At 37.5% G+C, this 20,570-nt stretch overlaps 1 protein-coding gene across 1 annotated transcript; it reads right to left on the reverse strand.

The window, feature by feature from the left end:
* Positions 1–10,145: 10,145 nt before the first annotated feature.
* On the reverse strand, positions 10,146–17,364 carry LOC146307220 (C-C chemokine receptor type 3-like). The gene is made up of 3 exons (XM_084747754.1): positions 17,251–17,364; positions 16,844–17,029; positions 10,146–12,660 (listed from the first exon to the last, which is right to left on the reverse strand). Exons 2-3 carry the CDS (start codon positions 17,011–17,013, stop codon positions 11,808–11,810), a joined length of 1,023 nt encoding a protein of 340 aa, XP_084603880.1. The 5' UTR covers positions 17,014–17,029; positions 17,251–17,364; the 3' UTR covers positions 10,146–11,807.
* Positions 17,365–20,570: the final 3,206 nt, after the last annotated feature.

Below are 20,570 nucleotides of genomic sequence, written 5' to 3' on the forward strand. Positions count from 1 at the left end.
CAATGTTCTAAATTTTAATGAGACACACAGTAATATATACAAACAATGTACCTAAAGCTGGCAAAAAGAATAAAGTACTTGCAACAAGGAGGTAGATTGGTTACAGAACAGTCTGGATGAGCAGGGGTTAGATACAGTGTGTGCAGACATGAGTCAAGGTCAGATAAAAAAAATATATTGTGTTCAGGGTTCAGGGTGTACTGACAGTGTGATGTAACAGAGACAAAAAAGATACACACATCAAAACACACAAAACTTGTAAAATATTCCCCATGACATTCACTGCTTAGACCTACACTGGTATTTACAGCTTCCAATGTGGATTGAGGAGTAAAATGGGATAATATTTTCAAGTATGACTAATCAAAGGTGCCCTTTGTAGTATTTTTTAAACACACAAAAGTTACATAAAGTATAATAGTGCTGATTGCATTTCCTTCTACATAAATCATTTATAAAGCAAATTTAAAGTTTGAAACCTGCATTGCTTAAATCCATGCTAATCTTCTTCTTCACTCCTCTTGTTAGTACATTGCTATGTTTAGTGATGCGTTATGTGTATCATGTTATCTACATGCACATGAATGTGCGTCCTCATGATTGCATACATCTAGAACTCCAGCACTGTAAAAATATATATATATATATCTCACAGAAATTTAGTGTAATCAATTAATCTTTCCCTGCCGACTTAATGTAAATATACATTTATTTAATCAAATAAATTACTCATTTTTTTTAGTATTTATTTTCAAGACACTTAAGCACTTAATTTTGTGCTTTCACTTGAAATGATGAATTGAATTAATGTATTCCACAGTGTCCAATCAACTTTATTGTTGTTCTAAAGAAACATGATCATGATCTAACTCCTTACATAAAGAGCTTCCACCTGTAAACTCTTAGTGTGAAATGAAGAACTGACTTTTCAGACAGAAAGTGTCAAAGGTATTATTTGTCTGTGTGAATGAGGAGTTGTTGATTCAACTTAATATCTTAATCCTACTGAACATGATATTTCAAGTACAACTGAATTAAAATTTTAAAATTTGTTTTTTAATCCTTATAAAATGACCTCAAATTCAATCAACTTAAAAGTTTATAGCAGCCTGGACACTCACAAAAGAACTGGTTATTTTTTACACAGAAAATGTAAAGTATAAGTGGAAATTTAACCTTTAAAGCCCCTGCAAACTTCGTTTCAAATCTTAAGTACTTTTTTACAATGTTACATTAAACATTTGACAAAATTACCAAAAATTAAGTTAATAAAGTTTGGGCAAAAACAAAAGAAATTCACAAACAAAAGCCAATCTGCATCCTCAGGACTGTAGTGTGTGTGGTTTGATCAGATTTGACTGACAGAAGCCTGGCAAGGATTTTTTTTTTTTCAAAATCAGAAATGGTGCACAGAAATATATGATAATATCATTTGAGCCTCACCCAATTTAAACCAGTGAGAAGCGCACAGACAGATATCTCTGATATGAAATAACCAAAACAGTCCAAGCTTTGGAGACTTTGTTCTGTGCAGTCACCCATAGATAAAATATTATCAACCTCATGAATTTTGGCCTTTATTTGGTAGATCTGGTTCATATATTTTTTTTACTTTAGTTTACAGTTCAGTTCTGCTGTAATTTGTCCCAAATCACTCTCTAATAAAGTCTAATGACGGTCTAACAATACACTTTAGTTTACAGTTTTCTTGTCTCTAATTACCAATTAAAAATATATAATAAGAGTCTCATACAGGGTCTAATAAAGTCTAATAAAAACATATTATTTCAAGTTTTGTCTAATCTGATACAAAGTTTGACCTTTTTCTTATGAGTGTACTGTAAAATAATGTGTGACCAAGTATTCAGGGTGATTGATCTTTGTGTTGTTACAGATAAAAATAAGTGAACCTATTTTTAAGCCCACGTTGGCATGAGTCGGTCAATTGAATCATATTGTCAGAGCAACCGTATATCAAGGAATGATTGAAAATAAACAGTTAAACTACTCCTTTATCTACTCGTATGCTTTGATTTAAATCTGCATTTCTTGGAGGTGGTGAGATCCTCATCAGGAGGGATTTCCTGAGTGAAGGAGGAAGACTGGGTCACCTTCAGGGTCTGGGTGAGTTTAATACCAGCAGGGTGATGTTGGGTCTTCTCCCTCTTGTCCCTCTGCCTCCTCCTGATTGATGTCCTGGCAGGAGGAGCAGACTGTGGCCTACATGAAGGGCCTCGCTGGGGTTACAGTAGCTGCTGCAGGGAGAGCTGACAGGCTGCTGGAGAGAACGGGCTCACTGGTTGGCTGGCTGCCCGGCCTGACTGACTGAGTGGAGTGAAGGCAGTGGCCGACTGTTGCTCAGCTGTAAGGCCTCATGTTAGCTAATGCTGACCTGAACTGCTAAAGGCTCAACAAAGCTTGTGACCCCACTTCCTGCAGCCTTGGAGACACAGTACACTCTTAGAAATAGAGGTGCTGACTAGAACCATAAAGTCACTTGTCCCCACAGGAGAACCCTTTCTTTGGTTCTCGGTAGAAACTTATGATAGAACCATGTGGAAGACTTTCAGAGAGTTCTACCTTGAACCCAAAATAAAGGGCTATACCATTTGTCACCCAGAAACCACTGTGAGAGGTTCTATGGAGAACCCTTCTATGGTTCCACCCAGAATCCTCTCTGGGTGTTCCATCCAGAACCTCCCACCTTCTTAGGGTGCTCACAAGAATCCACCCACGGGGAATTAACGAGAACCGTTTTATACACCAAGGATTTCATCTAGAACCATCCACGGGGGTTCTTCTGAGAACCTTTTTATGTTTAAGGATTTTATCTAGAGCCAAGCAAGGGGGTTCTACTGAGAACCTTTATATATTCCTAGAGTTTTCTAGAACATACACAACAAAGTCCACCAAGATCCTTTTTATATTCCAAGGCTTTTACTGTAAAACCAACCAAGGGGGTTCTAACGGGAACCTTTTTATATTCCAAGGGTTTTTGTCTAGAATCAACAAGGGGGTTCTACCAAGAACCTTATTGTATCCCAAGGGTTTTCTCTAGAATAGTTCTAGTTCTTCAAGGACTGTTCCTTGAGGGGATTTTTGGATGAAAAGTGCCCCCAGTGGAACCCTCAATCTTACAAATAACCCTTGATAAACCCTTTCTTCAAAAGCAGATTGTTCTGGGTGGAACCTCAGCCCTTCAAGAAGAACTCTTTTGGAACCCTTATTTCTTATTTTCTTTTTTATATTTCCATTGTTTGTGTCTAGAACCAACCAAGGGGGTTCAACCAAGAACACTGTTATATTCTAAGGGTTTACCTTGCACAATCCATGGGGGTTCTACCCAGAACCTTTTTTATATTCCTAGAATTTTATCTAGAACACAGTCAGTGGACTCTGCCAAGATCCTTTTTATATTCCAAAGCTTTTGATCTAGAACCAAAGAGGGGGTTCTATGAAGAACCTTACTGTATGCCAAGGGTTTTATCTAGAATAGTTCTAGTTCTTCAAGGACTGTTCCTTGGGGGGATTTTTGGACAAAAGGGGCCCCCATTGGAACCCTCAGTCATACAAATGACCCTTGTTAAACCCTTTCTTCAAAAGCAAATTATTCTGGATAGAACCTCAGTCCTTCAGGAAGAACCCTCTCTAGGTGTTCCATCCAAAACCCTTCCACCTTCTAAGGGTGCTCACAAGAACCCACACATGGGGATTTAACAGGAACCTTTTATATTAGAAGGGTTTTATCTAGTACCAAGCAAGGGGGTTCTTCCGAGAACCTTTATATATTGCCAGGATTTCATCTAGAATACACTCAGGGGATTCTCCCCAAGATCTTTTTTATATTCCTGTTGTTTTTGTCTAGAACCAACCAAGGGGCTCTACCAAGAACATTTTTATATTTGAAGAGTTTTAGTTTGCACAGTCGGGGTTCTACCCAGAACCTTTTTATACATCAAAGGTTTTACATAGAATGAACCAAGGTGGTTGTACTGAGAATCTTTTTGTATCCCAAGGGTTTTTATCCAGAATAGTTCTAGTGCTTCAAGGACTGTTCCTTGGGCGGAACTTTGGATGAAAAGGAACCCCAATGGACACCTCATTCTTACAAATAACCCTTGATGAACGCTTTCTCCAAATGCAAATTGTTCTGGGTAGATCCTCAGCCCTTCAGGAAGAACTCTTTTGGAACTCTTATTTCTAAGAGGGCAGCCCGGTGTCTTTGCTTCTTTTCCTGTTGTTAATCTTTGAGGTTTTGCAATCTTCATCTGGAGAAAAAGTGGAAGGAAGAGTGTGTGTACGTGCTGAAGCCAGTTTTTCTGCAGAAAGCTTATTTTGAAAGATCATGTTGTAAAGAGATTTTTGCAACTATTTTGTACTTTTGAACTTCTTTTCCTCTGCCATATTTCTCTTGAGAATTAAAACAGAGAACTTACAATACATGTTATTAGCATCTGTTTTTCGAAAGAGTGCAATAACAAATCATTGAGATGCGCATTCCAATGGAACAGCCGAGCATAATGATTGCTTTGGTCGAGCAGTTAACGTTAATTAACATGATATTGTTCACAGTGAGCAGCTCTGTGTGACTGTGTAGTAGTTACATCAGTCAACGAAGGTTCAATATTTTCAGCGAGTATTAACTTCATCACTGAGTAACCTTTTATTTCTATGGGGAGAGTGTTGTCTTGTGTGTGCGCGGCTGGTGTGGTTGGCTCACAGATTTCAATCACTGACTACAGATTTTTAGGTCATGTTAACTTGAGAGGTAAGCAAAGGCATGGTTCAAGAAGTAGTCAGGCCCTTTTCTTAAATTAAGTACCAATGTCACAATGTAAGAGGCTCTGTGTACTGAAGCTATCAGTCCTCTGCAGCAGCTCTGGTTTGATTCCAGCCTGAGGAACCTTTCTGCATGTTCTCCTTTCTCTGTGCCACCTTTACTGTCTGTTCGTCAGCTGGTCTCTGCAATGACAGCAAAGAAAGTACAGACGCATCTTCAGCTATAGTTAGTTAGTTTGTTAATACTGACATGTCTGGAACAAGTAACATCTCATAGACATCCAAAACTAAATAGATAAGAAGTCACCAGCCAAAAATGTTGAAAAGCACTGCTTTTATCTTTAGCAGTGCATTTTATTAACTTATCAGAAGTTTTTCTTTCACTATGAGCTATAAAAGTAATCAGTGCTGATTTTTTTTTCCACCGGATGCCATTTTTTTAGTTTCTCACACAAGACGAGATAATTTTTTTCCCCCCCTAAATTATCAGTGAAAGAAAATGATTCAAAAATCTTAAGATACAACCAAAGAAAAAGTCAAACATTTTGCTGCCCAGCAAAATGAACTTATTTTAATTTTGTAGCCTAGTATGTCATGATGGTGTGATATTTGTAAATAAAGTTTTTGTATTTGATATTTTATTTAACTTAACATACATTTTCAAAATATATGCATATAGAAAAAAAAAAACATAATTCTAACCATATAACATCAAACAAGGAGAAATCTGTAATATGATTATTGTAATAAATCATGAAATTAGTATGATATGTTGTCAGAGATTAAGGAAACATAGTAAGCTGAAATACTTGTTTCTCTGACAGTAATGCTGTGGTGTCCTACTTTGAAATTTTTCTTCCTATATAATAATAATAATTAAAGTCTAGCTCCACCAACAACCAACAACAAGAGTGAAATGCCTTTTTAATATCAATGCATGAGTTGTAATAATAATAGTAATCTAACTGTATTATACATAGCAGTATTAACACTAAATGACAGACTGATGGTACCAGATTTTTACTAAAAGTGTCTGTTTTTTAATTTAAAATGGTTTTTTTTTGTTTTTTTTTTAATACAAATTACAGAAAAGGAAAAGAAATTTGATAATTTTTACTTATTTTGGTTAGCTACCACCTTATTAAGGCTCTTGTAATGAACAGAGGAGGCTCATTTCCACCAAATGAATGAACCGTTCCTCGCGTTTTGTCACTCCGCGTCGCGCACAGTCAGTTAGGATGTGCCAATAGTAAACTGTGTAATTAAACCGATTTTTGTCACACACATCACATAAAGTTAGGACAAGGTGATAGTGTGGTCATACTGACCACATGGAAATTGACAGTTACTTTTTGCTTTTTGCTTTTTGCTTACCAACTATCATTGTAAAACTTGTCAGTAAAACTTAAAAAGTGGTCTCACTTTCCAATATCCCAACATTAAAATCCAAATAAATAATCGAATGGACTCAAAGGGACAGTTGTAACACTTTTTGTCTCAGCACCTGTAACTCACTGAATTTTTGTGTTAAACCTCTCCAATTTTGAGACACAATATTCTTACTTATAAACTTACTTAATATTTCCAACTTTATTTGGTTTTATTTTTGGTTTCTCTTTTCGAGCCTTTTCCCACAGGCTATGATTATTTTTTGTGACGTTCAAGGTGGAATTTTCTTGTCAGTAATGTTAAACTAACCTTATTATAACCATATAAAATACATTTAACTTTTTCCCTGCTCTGAGTAATTCTAGATTAATCTAAAATTTGAATCGGATCACTGATGGTTATTATCCTATAGAAAATTAATTATCATGAGAGATAATAGAGATAATTCTTGAAAGTCAGCTTCACTTTTGACACTTTATGTACATTTCTGACATGACTTACACTGCAGTTACTGTAGCATGTCTGTGCGTGCGTGTGTGTGTGTGTGTGTGTGTGTGTGTGTGTGTGTGTGTGTGTGTGTGTGTGTGTGTGTGTGTGTGCGTGCGTGCGTGCGTGCGTGCGTGTGTGTGTGTGTGTGTTTGATATCATTAATCATATCAGTCACTTCCCTTGCTGCTGGTGAGAAGATGCAGTAACAGTGAGCTGCAGGCTTAACATGCAGGTCACACTCAGCAGCTGACCTGTCCTTATTTTAAATAAGTCACACTGCAGCTTCCTTTCTTCAGTGTGAATATACTGGATTATTGGAGCTGACACCACACCACAACATGGATGTGTTTGTGTAACCGTGCTCTTTATCACCTAAAAATATTACACACCTCCCCAAGATTATACTGAACCTCTGTTGCACAAGACCACACTTCCTCTTTCTCCCCATTTGCAAAACATGTTTTAATCTGATCACCGTTAGTGCAGCAGTGTCAGAACTTTTTCCCGGCCTTGACTTTTCTCATGACACAGCGGAGAAAAATGGTGGGAAAGACCTCTTATCTGCAAGCATTACTCTCTGCTGAAGCCCCGATTCATTCTTGACAGCTTGATTTTTTCCTCCCTGCCTCTCTGCAGTGGAAAGAATGGCAGAAATTTAAGCCCGGTTTACAATTTATCACCAGGCAGCAGCGCACAGGGTGAAATCTAGCAGTGCTACAGAAGGAAAAATTAGCCACTGAGGCAGGAGGGCAGGCTGGCAGGTGATCTGCTGGAGCTTTAAAACAGAAACCACGCTGGGACCAAACTTAGAGACTAATAAATGATGAATAATGGTGTTTACAACCGCGGGTGGTTAAATGATAAGCTCACTTATGATTGGGCTCATTATTTTTATGTGCAGGTTATATCTGCAGTCAATCCAATAAACAGAGAATATTCTTGGTTATGTTCTGGAAAAATGTCTAGATCCAAGTGTACACATGTGCATGTAAAACATGTATCTGAACTCAAACCTTTAACCAGTGCTGTTTAACATGAGTTCTCTGGAGACAAGTTAAAGGAATGTGGAAAAACAGAAACATGCAGCCTGCTGATTAAAAGATCTGATTTAATCAAACAGCTTAAATTTGCACAGGCAAATAGAAGAGCAAACCAAACAAAGACCAACTGAGCATGAAGCTTCCCTTTTTTGGTGCAGCCTCCTCACTGTTTTCTTTCCATGTAAAATGTGCTTCATTTAAAACAGTAAATGAATCATGACATTACATTATAATCAACACTTTACATCAGATAATTGTACAAAGATATGATTCATTATTAAAAAAAAACACACAAGATTAAAAGACAAAACACATATAATCACAAGCAGCCATTTGCAGGCTCAAGGCCAAGTGGAAAATGACTGTACAATGATTGTGCACACTTGATGTGTTGTTTTACAGACGCACACTATATTAGGATAGTCCATAGATAGTGTCTGCTCTGATTGTTCTTCCACTAATCACAACACAGACCCATGAATTTCTTTGTTTTCGTGCGTGTAGTAGTGAACAAATCAGCTTTGGTCCATTCAAATTAAGCTTGTCAGAGAGTTAAGGCTGTATGGTAATTATACAGTGCAACTACTTTTTGCATAATGTTCAAAGCCCTTTACATTTGCGGATTGCTCAGATAAGAGACTATGGGCCCCTTTTTGGTTGCATTGTCTTGTGAGGTGGTGCAGATGAGTAATTACAATTGAAAAACTGGCATTAGGCTATGAGCAAGTGTGGTCTGCACGCAAAGATACATTCAAGCACTGCTGCTTCACTAAAACATCATGGCCATGCCCCCTTTTAATAGACAACAATGTAAATTTACATGTTTTTGAATTATAATTTTGACAGGTTTGTATTGTTAAATTCATGTCAAGTGAAACAAACATTAGTTTCATTTATTGTTTATTTATGTTTTATTCTGTGATCTCACCTGAACCCACTTAATTAATTCAGGTTAATTATCCAGCCATCATGCTCCTTCCCCCATCCAAGTGGATCAATGAGCCAACAGTGGCTAGACACTGCTAATACTGGATTACCAGGTATTGTTACTCTAAGTGTTAACTGTTAATAACAAAAAAAAAACAGGTTTTCATCATTTTTCTATCATTCTCACTATTGTGGTATTTTCCCCAGAAGGGGGTGTGGCCTTGGTCACTGGGATACGATAATATATTGCTGGTCTGATGCATAGACCTTTACTAAGTCCTGCCCCTTTTGCTTGGCTTGTCTGTGCTGAAAAGAAAACCTAATTTTAAAGATAACGACAAGATGTTGCTGGAGGACCTGTAAAAGCTAGATATATTAACATCTTCAGTTAGCAAATGTTCACAAAATGTTAGCTGACTAACGATTGATGTAGATTAGCTATCTGCTTAATGAGTGTTCTGCAAATTCTAGCCATCTAACTAACTAGCATTTGATGGAGATTAGCTATCTAGTTAGCTGCTGTTGTCGCACAATAGAAAACACAGGCTAACTAGCTAGTTACTGATTCTTTGCACTTATTTTAAAAAATGAATGAATAAATGAAGGTAGCTAAGGTTTTAATGTAGATTTGCTTTCTAGCTAATGATTAATATAGTTTAACTAGCTGATTAGCTAGCACTTTGCTATTATTAGCTTACTTTAGATATGACTATATGTCACTTTTACAGGTAACTCAGCAAGATCTTTTATCCATCTTCAAAACATGGTTTTCTTTTCAATACAGACAAGCCTAACATACAGCATATATACACAGGAAACAAGACAGGACAAAGTTGGCTGAGGCTTTAACAGGGTTGGGACTTGGGAAGGGTTAATTAAGCTGGTAAGGCCAGTATTCCTACTAATTACATTCATGCACAAATCTGCAGCATGTCATCAAAAATTCAGTGCCAAAGTTCAATGCAAATACAATAAGTAGGTTGCACTTATGTACCCAAGTGTAAATCAGGAGTACCACCAATAATGTCTGTCTGATGTTTGCCTTGATGCAGGGTATGTGGATCCCTTCAATAATCAACGTTTTTATAGTTGCTCCATTTTTAAATTCAGTTCAGAAATTCCATAATCAACCTCTGACCACTAGAGGGCAGAAAGCCACCAAAACCAATTTGTAAACTAGAAGGGCACTTGGAGAGCATAGAACTTTAGGGAAAACTATTAGAATTATGTCAAAATATGGTTCTGTCTTACTGAAACTTCATCATGTCAGCTGTGCATGTATTATGTACTCACAAACTGTCTTACAAATTACCTTTCTGGCAATGTTAATGCAAGTGAAAAATAAACTCCTCATGATTTATCTGCCTTGGCCCATGCTGCACCCTTCTACCAAGTTTCATGGAAATCAGGCCTGCAGTCTTCCCATAGTCCTGCTGTCCAACGGACTGACAAACCGAATCAAAAACACAACCTCCTTGCTGGATGTAATAAACTACTGCAATAGAAAAGCAAATCAAGAACATGCTGAACAAAAGGGAAATAAACATTTTCCTAAGTCTTTAAAAGGCAAAAAGATTTCTACAAAGGAGTGGTATGTTTTTTCAACAAGGAAACATCTTGTCTGGTAGCTCAGCTAAACTTTCCTTGTTACTGTAGAGGAGCTTCAATTTGAACTTTTTGCAATTGAAATTTTACGACTAATTTTCAAAATATTGCCCTCAATGCCTCACGAAGGATGAAATTAGCAGCACAGCTAACAGAAGTATAGACATAAGTTTATATCAGTTACACATATTTACTTCTATCCGGGAAGTCATCCAGGTCATGGGATCTCTTGGAGCTATATTTAGGCAGCTGGATTTGCTTGAGGTTCTGGAAAATAGTTCACCTTTCTTCCAAAAGGCTTCTTTAGTTCTACTTCTTATCATTAAAACCTGAAGAGTCAAGGTGTTAATGAGCCCACAAGAGATTAAATGCCTACAACTCCCTACAAGTGAAGTGGAACAGAAGAAGCGTGTCAGATGAGAGGTGAAATGTCTTCAAGAACCTCAAGCAAGTCCAGTTACTTTTAGTTACTTCAGCTTTAATCCTGCTTTAGGCAAAGCCATGTCTCTACTTTCATTGCTCTCCACAATGACAGTCCAAGAAAAATATTAACCAGGGTTGAACAATATATATTGAATTAGCATATTACAATGTCACAGTCAAATATTGCTGGGTCTAAATAGGGTCTTCATATCAGTGCCACATGTCAAAAACGCTATGGCAACTCTGAAGGGACACGCTACTTCAGATACAGAGGGCTTTTAAATCATGATGTTATGATGGTAGAGAGCTCAGTGATTGATCAGCCATCACAAAGGCACTATCATCGACCCAACCCTGTTACAAACAATACAGCATTTCTTCAATAGTTTTTAAACTGATGGTTTGTTAGTCCTGAGAAACAATAGACTACCACTTCCTAATGATCATTTGGTGTAATTTTTGTGGAGACACTGTATTTGCTTGAGGTTCTTGAAGGCATTTCACCTCTGTTCTGAAAGGCTTCTTCAGTCATTAAAACCTTAAGAGTCACCTCACAAGAGATTAAATGCCCAGAACTCCTCACTAGTCAGGTGGAACTGAAGTGAAGAAATCTATGGGATGATAAGTGAAACGTCTTCAAGAAATTCAAGCAAGTCTAGTTTCCTATGTTTAGTTCTTAGAATTGTTCCAGCTTTAATTCTGGTCTAGACAAATCTGCATCGCTGCTTGTATTTCATTGCTCTCCGCAATCACAGGCCAAGAGGGATACAAACTAGGGTTGGACAGTGTATACTGAATTAGCATATTACAATGTCCACAGTCAAACGTTGTGATAGATGATCAGTGCTGGGTTTAAAAGACTCTTTGTCTCAGTACAACATCAGTAGCAACAGCTTATTTTTAGTTCCTCTCCCATGTTAAAACCTGAACTTATGCAACAACTCTATGGCAACTCTAAGTGGTCACAGTACCTCAAATACAGAAGGCTTTCAAATCATGATGTTACAATGGTAGAGGGCTCAGTGACTGATGACCCATCACAATGGACAATGGTGTCATCCATCTGCCCAACCCCAATACAAACTATACAGCATTTCTTCAGTAGTTTTTAGACCCATGGTTTATTAGTCCTGAGAAATAGCAGGCTAACCCTTCCTATTGATCATTTGGTGTCATTTTTGTGGACCCATTGGTTCCGCTGTGTTGAGTGACATAAATATGCTTCTTTAACTGCGGGAATCGTTTCACCAGCATCTGCCTGAAATAGTTCTGAAACTTTCTCCCTACTAACGTATAGAAGATAGGACTGATGCAGAAGTAAATGTAGGCAAGGTTACGAGTGATATGAAGAGCATAATCCCATCTCTTGGATTCTTCACAGGAAGCGGCTTTATCATGCATCAGCAGAACAATGTTATATGGGGTCCAGCACACAAAAAACAACAGCACAATGATGAATATCAACCTGACTGTCTTGAACTTGGTAACTATCCTGGATGACAGTACAGTGATGGCAATCCTAACATAGCAATAAATGATAACAATCAGAGGAAAGAGCAAGAAAAGGAAAATCTGAAGGTAAAATCCAGCTTCTCTCAGCTGCTCAATATTAGTAAAGTTACCAGGATACTCATCACAGTACGTTTTGTTGTCGAGATTATAAACATAAGCAGTGTGGGTGATCATCTCCTTAATGCAAGCAAGGATGCTGACCAGCCACACCACAGCGCAGGAGCCTACCGCATATCTTCGAGTCCTCACTCGCGAGGCATCCAACGAGTAGACAACAGCGAGGTGTCGATCAAAGGTCAAAAGAGTTAGAAAGAGGACCGAACTGTAGAGGCCCAGGTAGTAGACGCTTCCATAAATCTTGCACATGACAATGCCGAAGATCCACTCGGAGAGCTGCATGTAGATTCCAATGAAGGGGAGGCTGCTGATGAAGATCAGGGAGGACACCACCAAGTTCAGCAGCAAGATGTTGGTCACAGTGGTCAACTTCTCAAACCTAGGAGATGGTCATTTAAACAGCTTGAGGGAAAAACTTGACAGTGATATTTCACACTACATTGAGATAGTTTCAGTGCAATTCGTACATCTGTGGATTAGTTGGGGTAGAGGAAGGATAGTATGAATAATTTTAAGTGGGGTTGTATGAAGAACTTATCCATAGTCAGTGTATTACCTTCAGTAGATGGTGGTTGACACAACCCCAGTATGGAAAGGCAAAGGGTAGACAGGGTCAAGAACAAAACATATTTTAGCCACCTAAAAAAAGGCCCACCTAAAAAAATCTATATATTATATTTAGAATATTTTCCCAGCTCCAACCTGCTGTCAGACAGCCTTTTCTGATGGGAAACCAGTGTTACATGAGCCAAATACCAGTCTCTCATGCTTAACCAAACTCCACTGGTAAAAACAGTCATTTTACCTCACAGAACATTGGAGTTGTTGGTCTAATGCTGCCTCAATCTGTTAGTTTGTTTGTGTTTTTCTGTTACTCTGGTGAATCCAAACTAGCATTTTAAAATACTGAAGTCACACAATAACACACTCAAACTATCAGATCAAAGCAGCAGGAGACCAACAACTCCCGTGTTCTGCAAGGTACAATCATCGATTTTACCAGTGGAGTCTGGTTGGTTTGGAGAGTGATATTTGACTTTTGCGTCAGAAAAGTCTGTCTAGAACTGAGAATATTCTAAATATATTGCACACTTGAACAGATATTGTTCTAAAATGCATTTTGCTGCTGACCCTGTCCACAGCAGTATGTTGCTTAGCTTCGTACAACAGTACTCCTGCTGCTTCTTCAATCTGGGGGCATAATGACCACCATCTACTGTAGGTAATATGCAAATACTACCCCACTTCAAATAATCTTGAATACCCCTTTAAAGGGACTTTGTCCACAGGAATACTTTGCATAGAGGTTTGAATAGAAATTCATTCTGTGTGTATAGCACTTTCCATATATTCTGTTTGCAAAAACCACAAAAATATGATGGGGGGGATTCTACCACAAGGAGTCCCTAAAGTCACAAATGTTTAAATGTAGTGGATTTAAATGTGTCGAGAACACTATAGTGTGGATTATCATGAAACTGTTGTTACTGAGGAATGGTTTTCTCCACATCATTCACCAAGGATTCATATGTAATTCATGCTGCATATTTAAAGCTACTAAAAGGAGCTTTTCTATTGTGTTGATTTTGGAGCCCCCTGTGGACAAAAGTGGTAGTGTTGCCACCCCATCCCCAATCCCCAAAAAACTGTCCTTCTGCTTCTTTTTTACTGGCTAATGTTCTACTCATTGTAACTTTGCCTGGGAAAATGTAAACACAGACTCGGTTCATCTGATTTCAAGGAGAATCTGACCTGGTGGCAGCCAGTAAGAATGACTCTAAAGAAACAGCCAATCTTCTCGCGGATGGTCTCGTTTGCTTATGAAGGTCATATAGAGGCATCAGTAATAATTTGAGGCAGTTTCATAATCACTTAAAAAATTTATGCAGTAGCTTTAAGATCTGAAATGGAAGCCAACAAAAAAACAAAAGAGCAAATATTCCCTGCTTTAGTGAATCACATCCTCTACTGTCAGAGGTTATTGCATTAAGGAATAATAATTATATTGATTTTGTCTTTTCAGAATAGCCTATGGTTAAAAAAGCAGCACTAAAGCAGTGTTGATTTTTGTTGACTGGCTTTTTAAATATGACAAATGTTAAATTAAGCTTTATGCATAAAGAAAATAAGGCCAGTTTAGAGTTTTCAGTCATGATTTCTGAGATATGAACGGCAGCATAGAAATTGTTCTTTACTTTCCTTGAGCTCTCACCCTGTCAGCATGCAGCTGACATCTCTCATGGCAACCCTCTATAATGTACTGTATTATAAGCACTCCTTTCAGTCTGAGGCCCGGCGAGACTTCGCTGAGTTCATCTCTGACATTGTCATTTGTGTTTCCATGAGCAACAGCAAATATTTTCACGTTTGCCTGCTCACAGATGTAGAGAGCAGCAGTGGGGGACGAGGGCAGAGGAAGCAGAGACAGTGACAGAGGAGAGGTAACTCTTCAGGGGCTCAGAGGTTCGCCCACCGAATAGCTGCTGTATTCCTCTCTGTGCGGGGACAAGAATAAGAAGCCCCTGGTATAACTTCATCTTACACTCTCCCAATGTGTGTCTCTCTTCTGACAACCTGGTGACATCTGCAGTCAAATCCACTGCTGCCCCAAATGGTGTAGAACTGAAGTCTGTCATAGAATTGCTCTGTCTGTTCTGACTCCAAATGTCAAAGTCGTACAAGTGAACTAAAATCTCTGTTAAGATTTTTCTGCTGATAGAATGGACACTATAGACGTGTCATTTTACGTGCCAGAGGTAGGAAGTAACTATAGGTACAAATACTTTGTTACTTTAATTAAAGTAGATTTTTCAGATATGTGTACTGTAGTTGTACTGTAGTTGTACCGTAGGGGGCATTTTTCAGTGTGTTTACTCTCTGTAATTACCCCTGTCTATAGTTGTTTTTGTTGTAAGTGGCGGGGTCTGCCTTTTTCACGTTATATTTCCTTCACATGCATAGCTCAGAGGAAACGAAGCAGCATGAGACTGCTTACTGTTTACTATTCACGCTCCCAAAACCTTGTCAAGGCAAATAAGCCTAAAACGCCTATGCAAGGCAGGCCCAAAGCAAATTGAAAGCTGTTCTTGAACCATTTGGACTACAAGCATGGTTTTGATCTCTTTTGAAAGGTAACACTCTGAAGTTTTTTCCACACCAGTCAGAAACACTGTAAGTGCTACTGGCATTGAGTAATTTAAGTTTTAACACACTTAAATAGAAGGTTTTTATATATTTATACTTTTTTCTTAGGATATGTCAAGGCATTTTCCAAAAAAAAGGCCGTTTGGAGACCCCCCTCAAAAAACCCTGCTTCCAAGTAACTGAGGCATAAATACATTATAGTGCTTTGTGCATTCAGAATCATCTAAACAAGTGCTATGGTGGATAAGCTGTTGATATAAAAGGCAATTCACAGCAAACTATCTCAATTTACATAATTTCCTTGATCTTTAAAACATACATATAAAAACTATGATGATACCACCAGTAACCACAGGTGCTGCTAAATCAACTTAAACCAACAATTAATTAATCTAATATTAGTTCTGATCAGAGTTCAGCAAAGCTAGGTTTGAGTAAGGTTGGGTGCACTTGCAAACCCTGAAATCCCATTATCCTTGACAATGATTGACAATGCACCTGGGCGGGAGGTGGGACCTTGGTTTCACCTCAGTTTGACAAGTATATTTAAATGTTCATTGTTTTCTTATATATTGAGCCTACTTTTAATTGTATTGCCAATATACTTATTGATCATTTTACAGCACAGGGTTTTATAATGCAATGTTAGCTGTAGTTCCCTTTATTGCTACTCATAAAAACAAAAAACATAGAAAAAATATATATACTATATACATGAAATGGGTGAATAAATAATAAAACATGAAAATAAAAACTATTTTCCATGGTGGAGTCACACAGCCTGAGGAAAGAGTTACAATTTCTTTTTGCACTAAAATCTTGGATTAAAATTTGGAAACTTTGTTTATATATTTCTATGGTGCTACTCTGTTGTGTTGTGATTGGTAGGACTTTTTTTATTCAAACACAGGAATGAGAAACTGCCAGGAATTTTAGTGTCCATAAAGAATGGTAAACTAATGACATTACTGAATTATTACTAATAGGGCCTACTTCATGTCAGCCTGCATAAGTCAGTGCCCCAGCTGGGCCACCCCAGTCAAAAAAAGTCTAGACACGGCCCTGCTCCTCCATCTTTAAAGGGAATATGGATCTGGTGCAAGAGAATTAAAATTATTCCAACTTTAGATTAAAAACTAAACTGAGATTTACATTCAATCCTTCTTAATTTTACGTTAGCTGTAAAGTTAGGTAAAGCATACAGTTGAAGCAAGATTTAATTGGGTTCAAAAATGAATCCTTGTTGGTGCAGCCCAGCCTAAATGGTTTAAAAATAAATAACTCAGTCTAATAACTATTCAGATGTGATGTGCACTTGCTATCTTTAACTTCTTTAAACTGCAAAACCAAGACGTTGTTTACATCATACTCTTTTTAAATGACTTTGGCAAGTTCCCAGTTTTTGTTGGACTACTCACCGATGGATGATGACCAGAACCAGCACGTTGCCGCACAGACTGAAGAGAAACATGAAGTAGAAGAGGTAAGATAGATTTGCTCCCAGATTGTTGCCACTGTCTCTGATACATAGTGAGACAGGTGTGAACGGGTCTTCACTGTAATCATAGTTGAAAGTTGTAGTATCCATCTTTGTCTCAAATGTTCTGTCAGAAAAAGAAATGCAACCATCAAACACAACATTCACAACATGATGCAGTCAGTCTGAATATGGAAATTATAAAAGGATCAATAAATTCTGCATATGAGCTCCTGTTAGGCATGCAAAAGAGGAGAGCCAGAAAACAATTCCTCTTGACTGAGACGCTCAGAGGAATGCGGGCAGCGAGAGCAGGAACGAGGATCAGGCTGAGCTGAGCTGACTTACCGCCTGGCCTGCAGAGGGGCTGCTGTTCGCTGTCTGACTCTGAAGGCCACAGCTATCTGACTCACAGCGAGCTCAAGTCACTCTAAAATAAGTCAGCCACCGAGGGGAAGGAAGTTCCACAGAAGAGGGGGGTGTGTCTGTGCATGTGTGGATCAATGTGTGCACTGTAAAGGGGAGGGATTGGCTGAAAGCAGAGCCTAATATAGCAACTCTTCCTCTGAATTATATTCTGTTCAGCTGAAATTCTAAAGTTGTGTTCACTCAAGACATTCACATGCCATCTGACGAATGACCGTCTTATGTTGGACTCGTGCTGAAACGTAGAAACACAAGTACCAAGCATGTTTGATAATTTTCTTCTTCTTATTATTATTATTATTGTTATTGTTATTTGTAAAATTGTGTTCCTAGCTCCACATATAGCAACTTTTCAGAGTTTGTTTTTTCTCTCAGGTGACTCATTGAGGAGGTGGATATGCAAGTCAACCAGCCGTCTCGCCCAGTTAGGAGTTAAGGTAATTCTAGGTTTGACCTAACAAGTATTAGGTTTCCCTGGAACTAAAAAGTTAATGAAATGTTTCATTGTTTGCTAACTAGCTAAATAGTTGATAAAACTAACTAATGTAGGAGCCAAAATGCAGTTCTTTGATTTTTGGTTAAAATGTTTAGTAATAAATAATTTATTTTAAAAACAGTCAAAATTCACAGTAATATAAGTTAATTGATTTAGAAGGGATTAAAAGGCTTATTTACAACTATTTTCAGTTCGTATGTATGATATTGTAATAAGTTGATCATTTAAAATGCATTTGGATGGTTTAAAATGGATAAAAATGTAATTTCTGTAATATTTGTAATGGATGGGAGCATATAAGAGTTTGGTGTTTTAAGGTACTGTGCGTCTTTAATTTCTTTAATTGAGGCTCCCGTGAGGTCAGTCAATCAGTCAGTCAAGCAAGGTGAGAGTGGAACCATAAGGTTTTTTTTTTTACCTCTTTCTCTCTCTCTCTCTCTCTCTCTCTCTCCTGCTTTTTTCCTCATTGTTAATTTTAATTGTATGTGATGGATGCTCAATGTACAATTCTGATATTTTTCTGTACCACCTTTTTCTTCTTTTTGCTTAATGCTTAAATAAACTGTTAAAACTTTCACGAGCAGTCCTGTGGAAGTTGTCATCGATGTGGATGATAATGAGGGGATTAATGAGAGCGTCAAGCCAAGCTCCATTGTGTGGAAACCTACAGTGATGTTACCACTAGTAACCACAGGTGTTGCTACATCAACCAGGACTCACTAAGGCTGACTTAAACCAACAAAGATTAATTTAATCTAACATTAGTTCTAATCAGAGTTTAGCAAAGCTAGGTTTAAGTAAATCCAGATTTAAAGTCAAGCAGAGCTGTTGTACAAAAAAAATCCCTATTTTGTAAAACCAAGTTTATTGATGTAAGCTTAATTTAAATAGTTTAATCAATGTGTAGATGGCTGTTTAGTTTAATCAAAATAAATACATAATAAATTTCTGGGTTCTGGTTCTCTCCAGGTTCTCCGGCTTCCTCCCACAGTCCAAAGGCATAATAGGTCAATCGGTGACTCTAAACTGACTTGTCCAGGGTGAACCCCGCCTCTCGCCCAATGTCAGCTGGGATAGGCTCCAGCCCCCCGTGACCCTTCTAGGATAAGCTGTTACGGACAATGAATGAATAAATGAATGATGCAATACATTTTATTGCTGTCAGGACCCAGTAGGTCTAAATGCAAAGAAGAGACGAAACTGTTAACTCTCAGCCATTCTGTATTCCATACAAACATTGTTTGTTAGCTAGCTAAAAGATAATTAACTTTACATTGTTTGCAAACTAGCTAAAAAGTTAACAAAATGTGGCATTGTTGCTAACTAGCTAAAAAGTTCATAAACTTTACATTGTTTGCTAATTAGCCAGCTAGTAAACAAACTGTTGCATTGTTTACTAGCTATCCCACTCATGATAGGTCAGCAGCAGAGCTCTAATTTTTCCGCCTTGGAAAAAACACTTGCTGGCTAAATTAATGGAACCAAACAGAAGAGTAAAATTGGACAACAGCATAGCAAGGAAGAGGAGTGGCTGGCAGACTGTTTTAGCAAAAATGAGACGCATCATAAAACTCATTTCTTTTAAGTCTGTCCCTTAACTTTCTTTGACAAACTTGATGGTGGTCAATTCATCTCAAAAAGGCAGCCATTTTTTAAATTAAACCTCATCCTCAACGGCATTTCTGGGAGAATTTTTCATTTGTGTACCTTTTTTTTCCTTTTCATTTAAAAGCATTACAGAGAGTAGAATATGTTAAGAACATTGAATATTCAATCAAATTAGTGAAAAACAAACAAACAACTTATTTTAATTTAATTAATAAATGCATGGTAAAAAGTGAAATAGTCACTTTAATAGAAATAAAAATCTTAAAAGAAAAATAATATGATATGATAACACTAAATGACTACAAATAATAAAACTTGAATTTCACATAACTTCATTTTACAATAGTATTCAAATACAAAAAGGAGAATCCATGTTTTTTATTGGCCTACATTTACACTGTTCTACTCATTATTGGGCTATGATAGTATTATTAAAGGGGAATAGGTTAAATCTCATGTTATTTCATTGCACAGTGCCATTCAAGAAAAAAAAATATTAGGAAGTCTAGAACATGAAATTTCTTGAGATTTTTCTCTCACTTCAGCTTCTAGTGTCAGTTGAGGTTGTATCCGAGGAGTAGCTTCACACCAGTCAACTTCTGTTTTTCTTTGAAACAACAATATATTTTTGCAACATTTCCACCAAGTGGATGTAATCAGCACTAGGCAAAGAGGAATATGATGAACAGACAAATCTGGGTTTTGCTGATGTGTTCTTCTTTTTTTCTTTTCTTTCTTTCTTCTTTTTTTTGTTTTTACAGCAATTTGGTCACAAAAAGGTCAACTGTGCAGATACAATATCTGTTAAAGGGATAAACATACAACTAAGACAAGCCAAGGTTGCAGTCTTGGGGACACAGCAGAGTGTTGAAGAGAGTCTCCTTAAAGGTCTGCCGTGCACCTGGAGTTAGCTCCATCATATAGGTTACATGGTAAAAACTAAAAAGTTGAGAAAACTCACAATTTCAAGGCAACTTACTACACCATAAGACAATAAGTTGTACAAATCCAGAGATGTCTAGGCAGAAAATGATCTGTACATTTTCCATTAAGGTTACAGACATTTCCAAAAATGATGTACCGGGCTTGTAATGTTAATGGCATACAAGTTAACAAAAGTTAACAACTCCAACTAAAA

Source organism: Lutjanus erythropterus, chromosome 21 (genome assembly GCF_056507025.1).
Source record: "Lutjanus erythropterus isolate fLutEry1 chromosome 21, fLutEry1.hap2, whole genome shotgun sequence".
Classification (NCBI taxonomy): Eukaryota; Metazoa; Chordata; class Actinopteri; order Lutjaniformes; family Lutjanidae; genus Lutjanus; species Lutjanus erythropterus.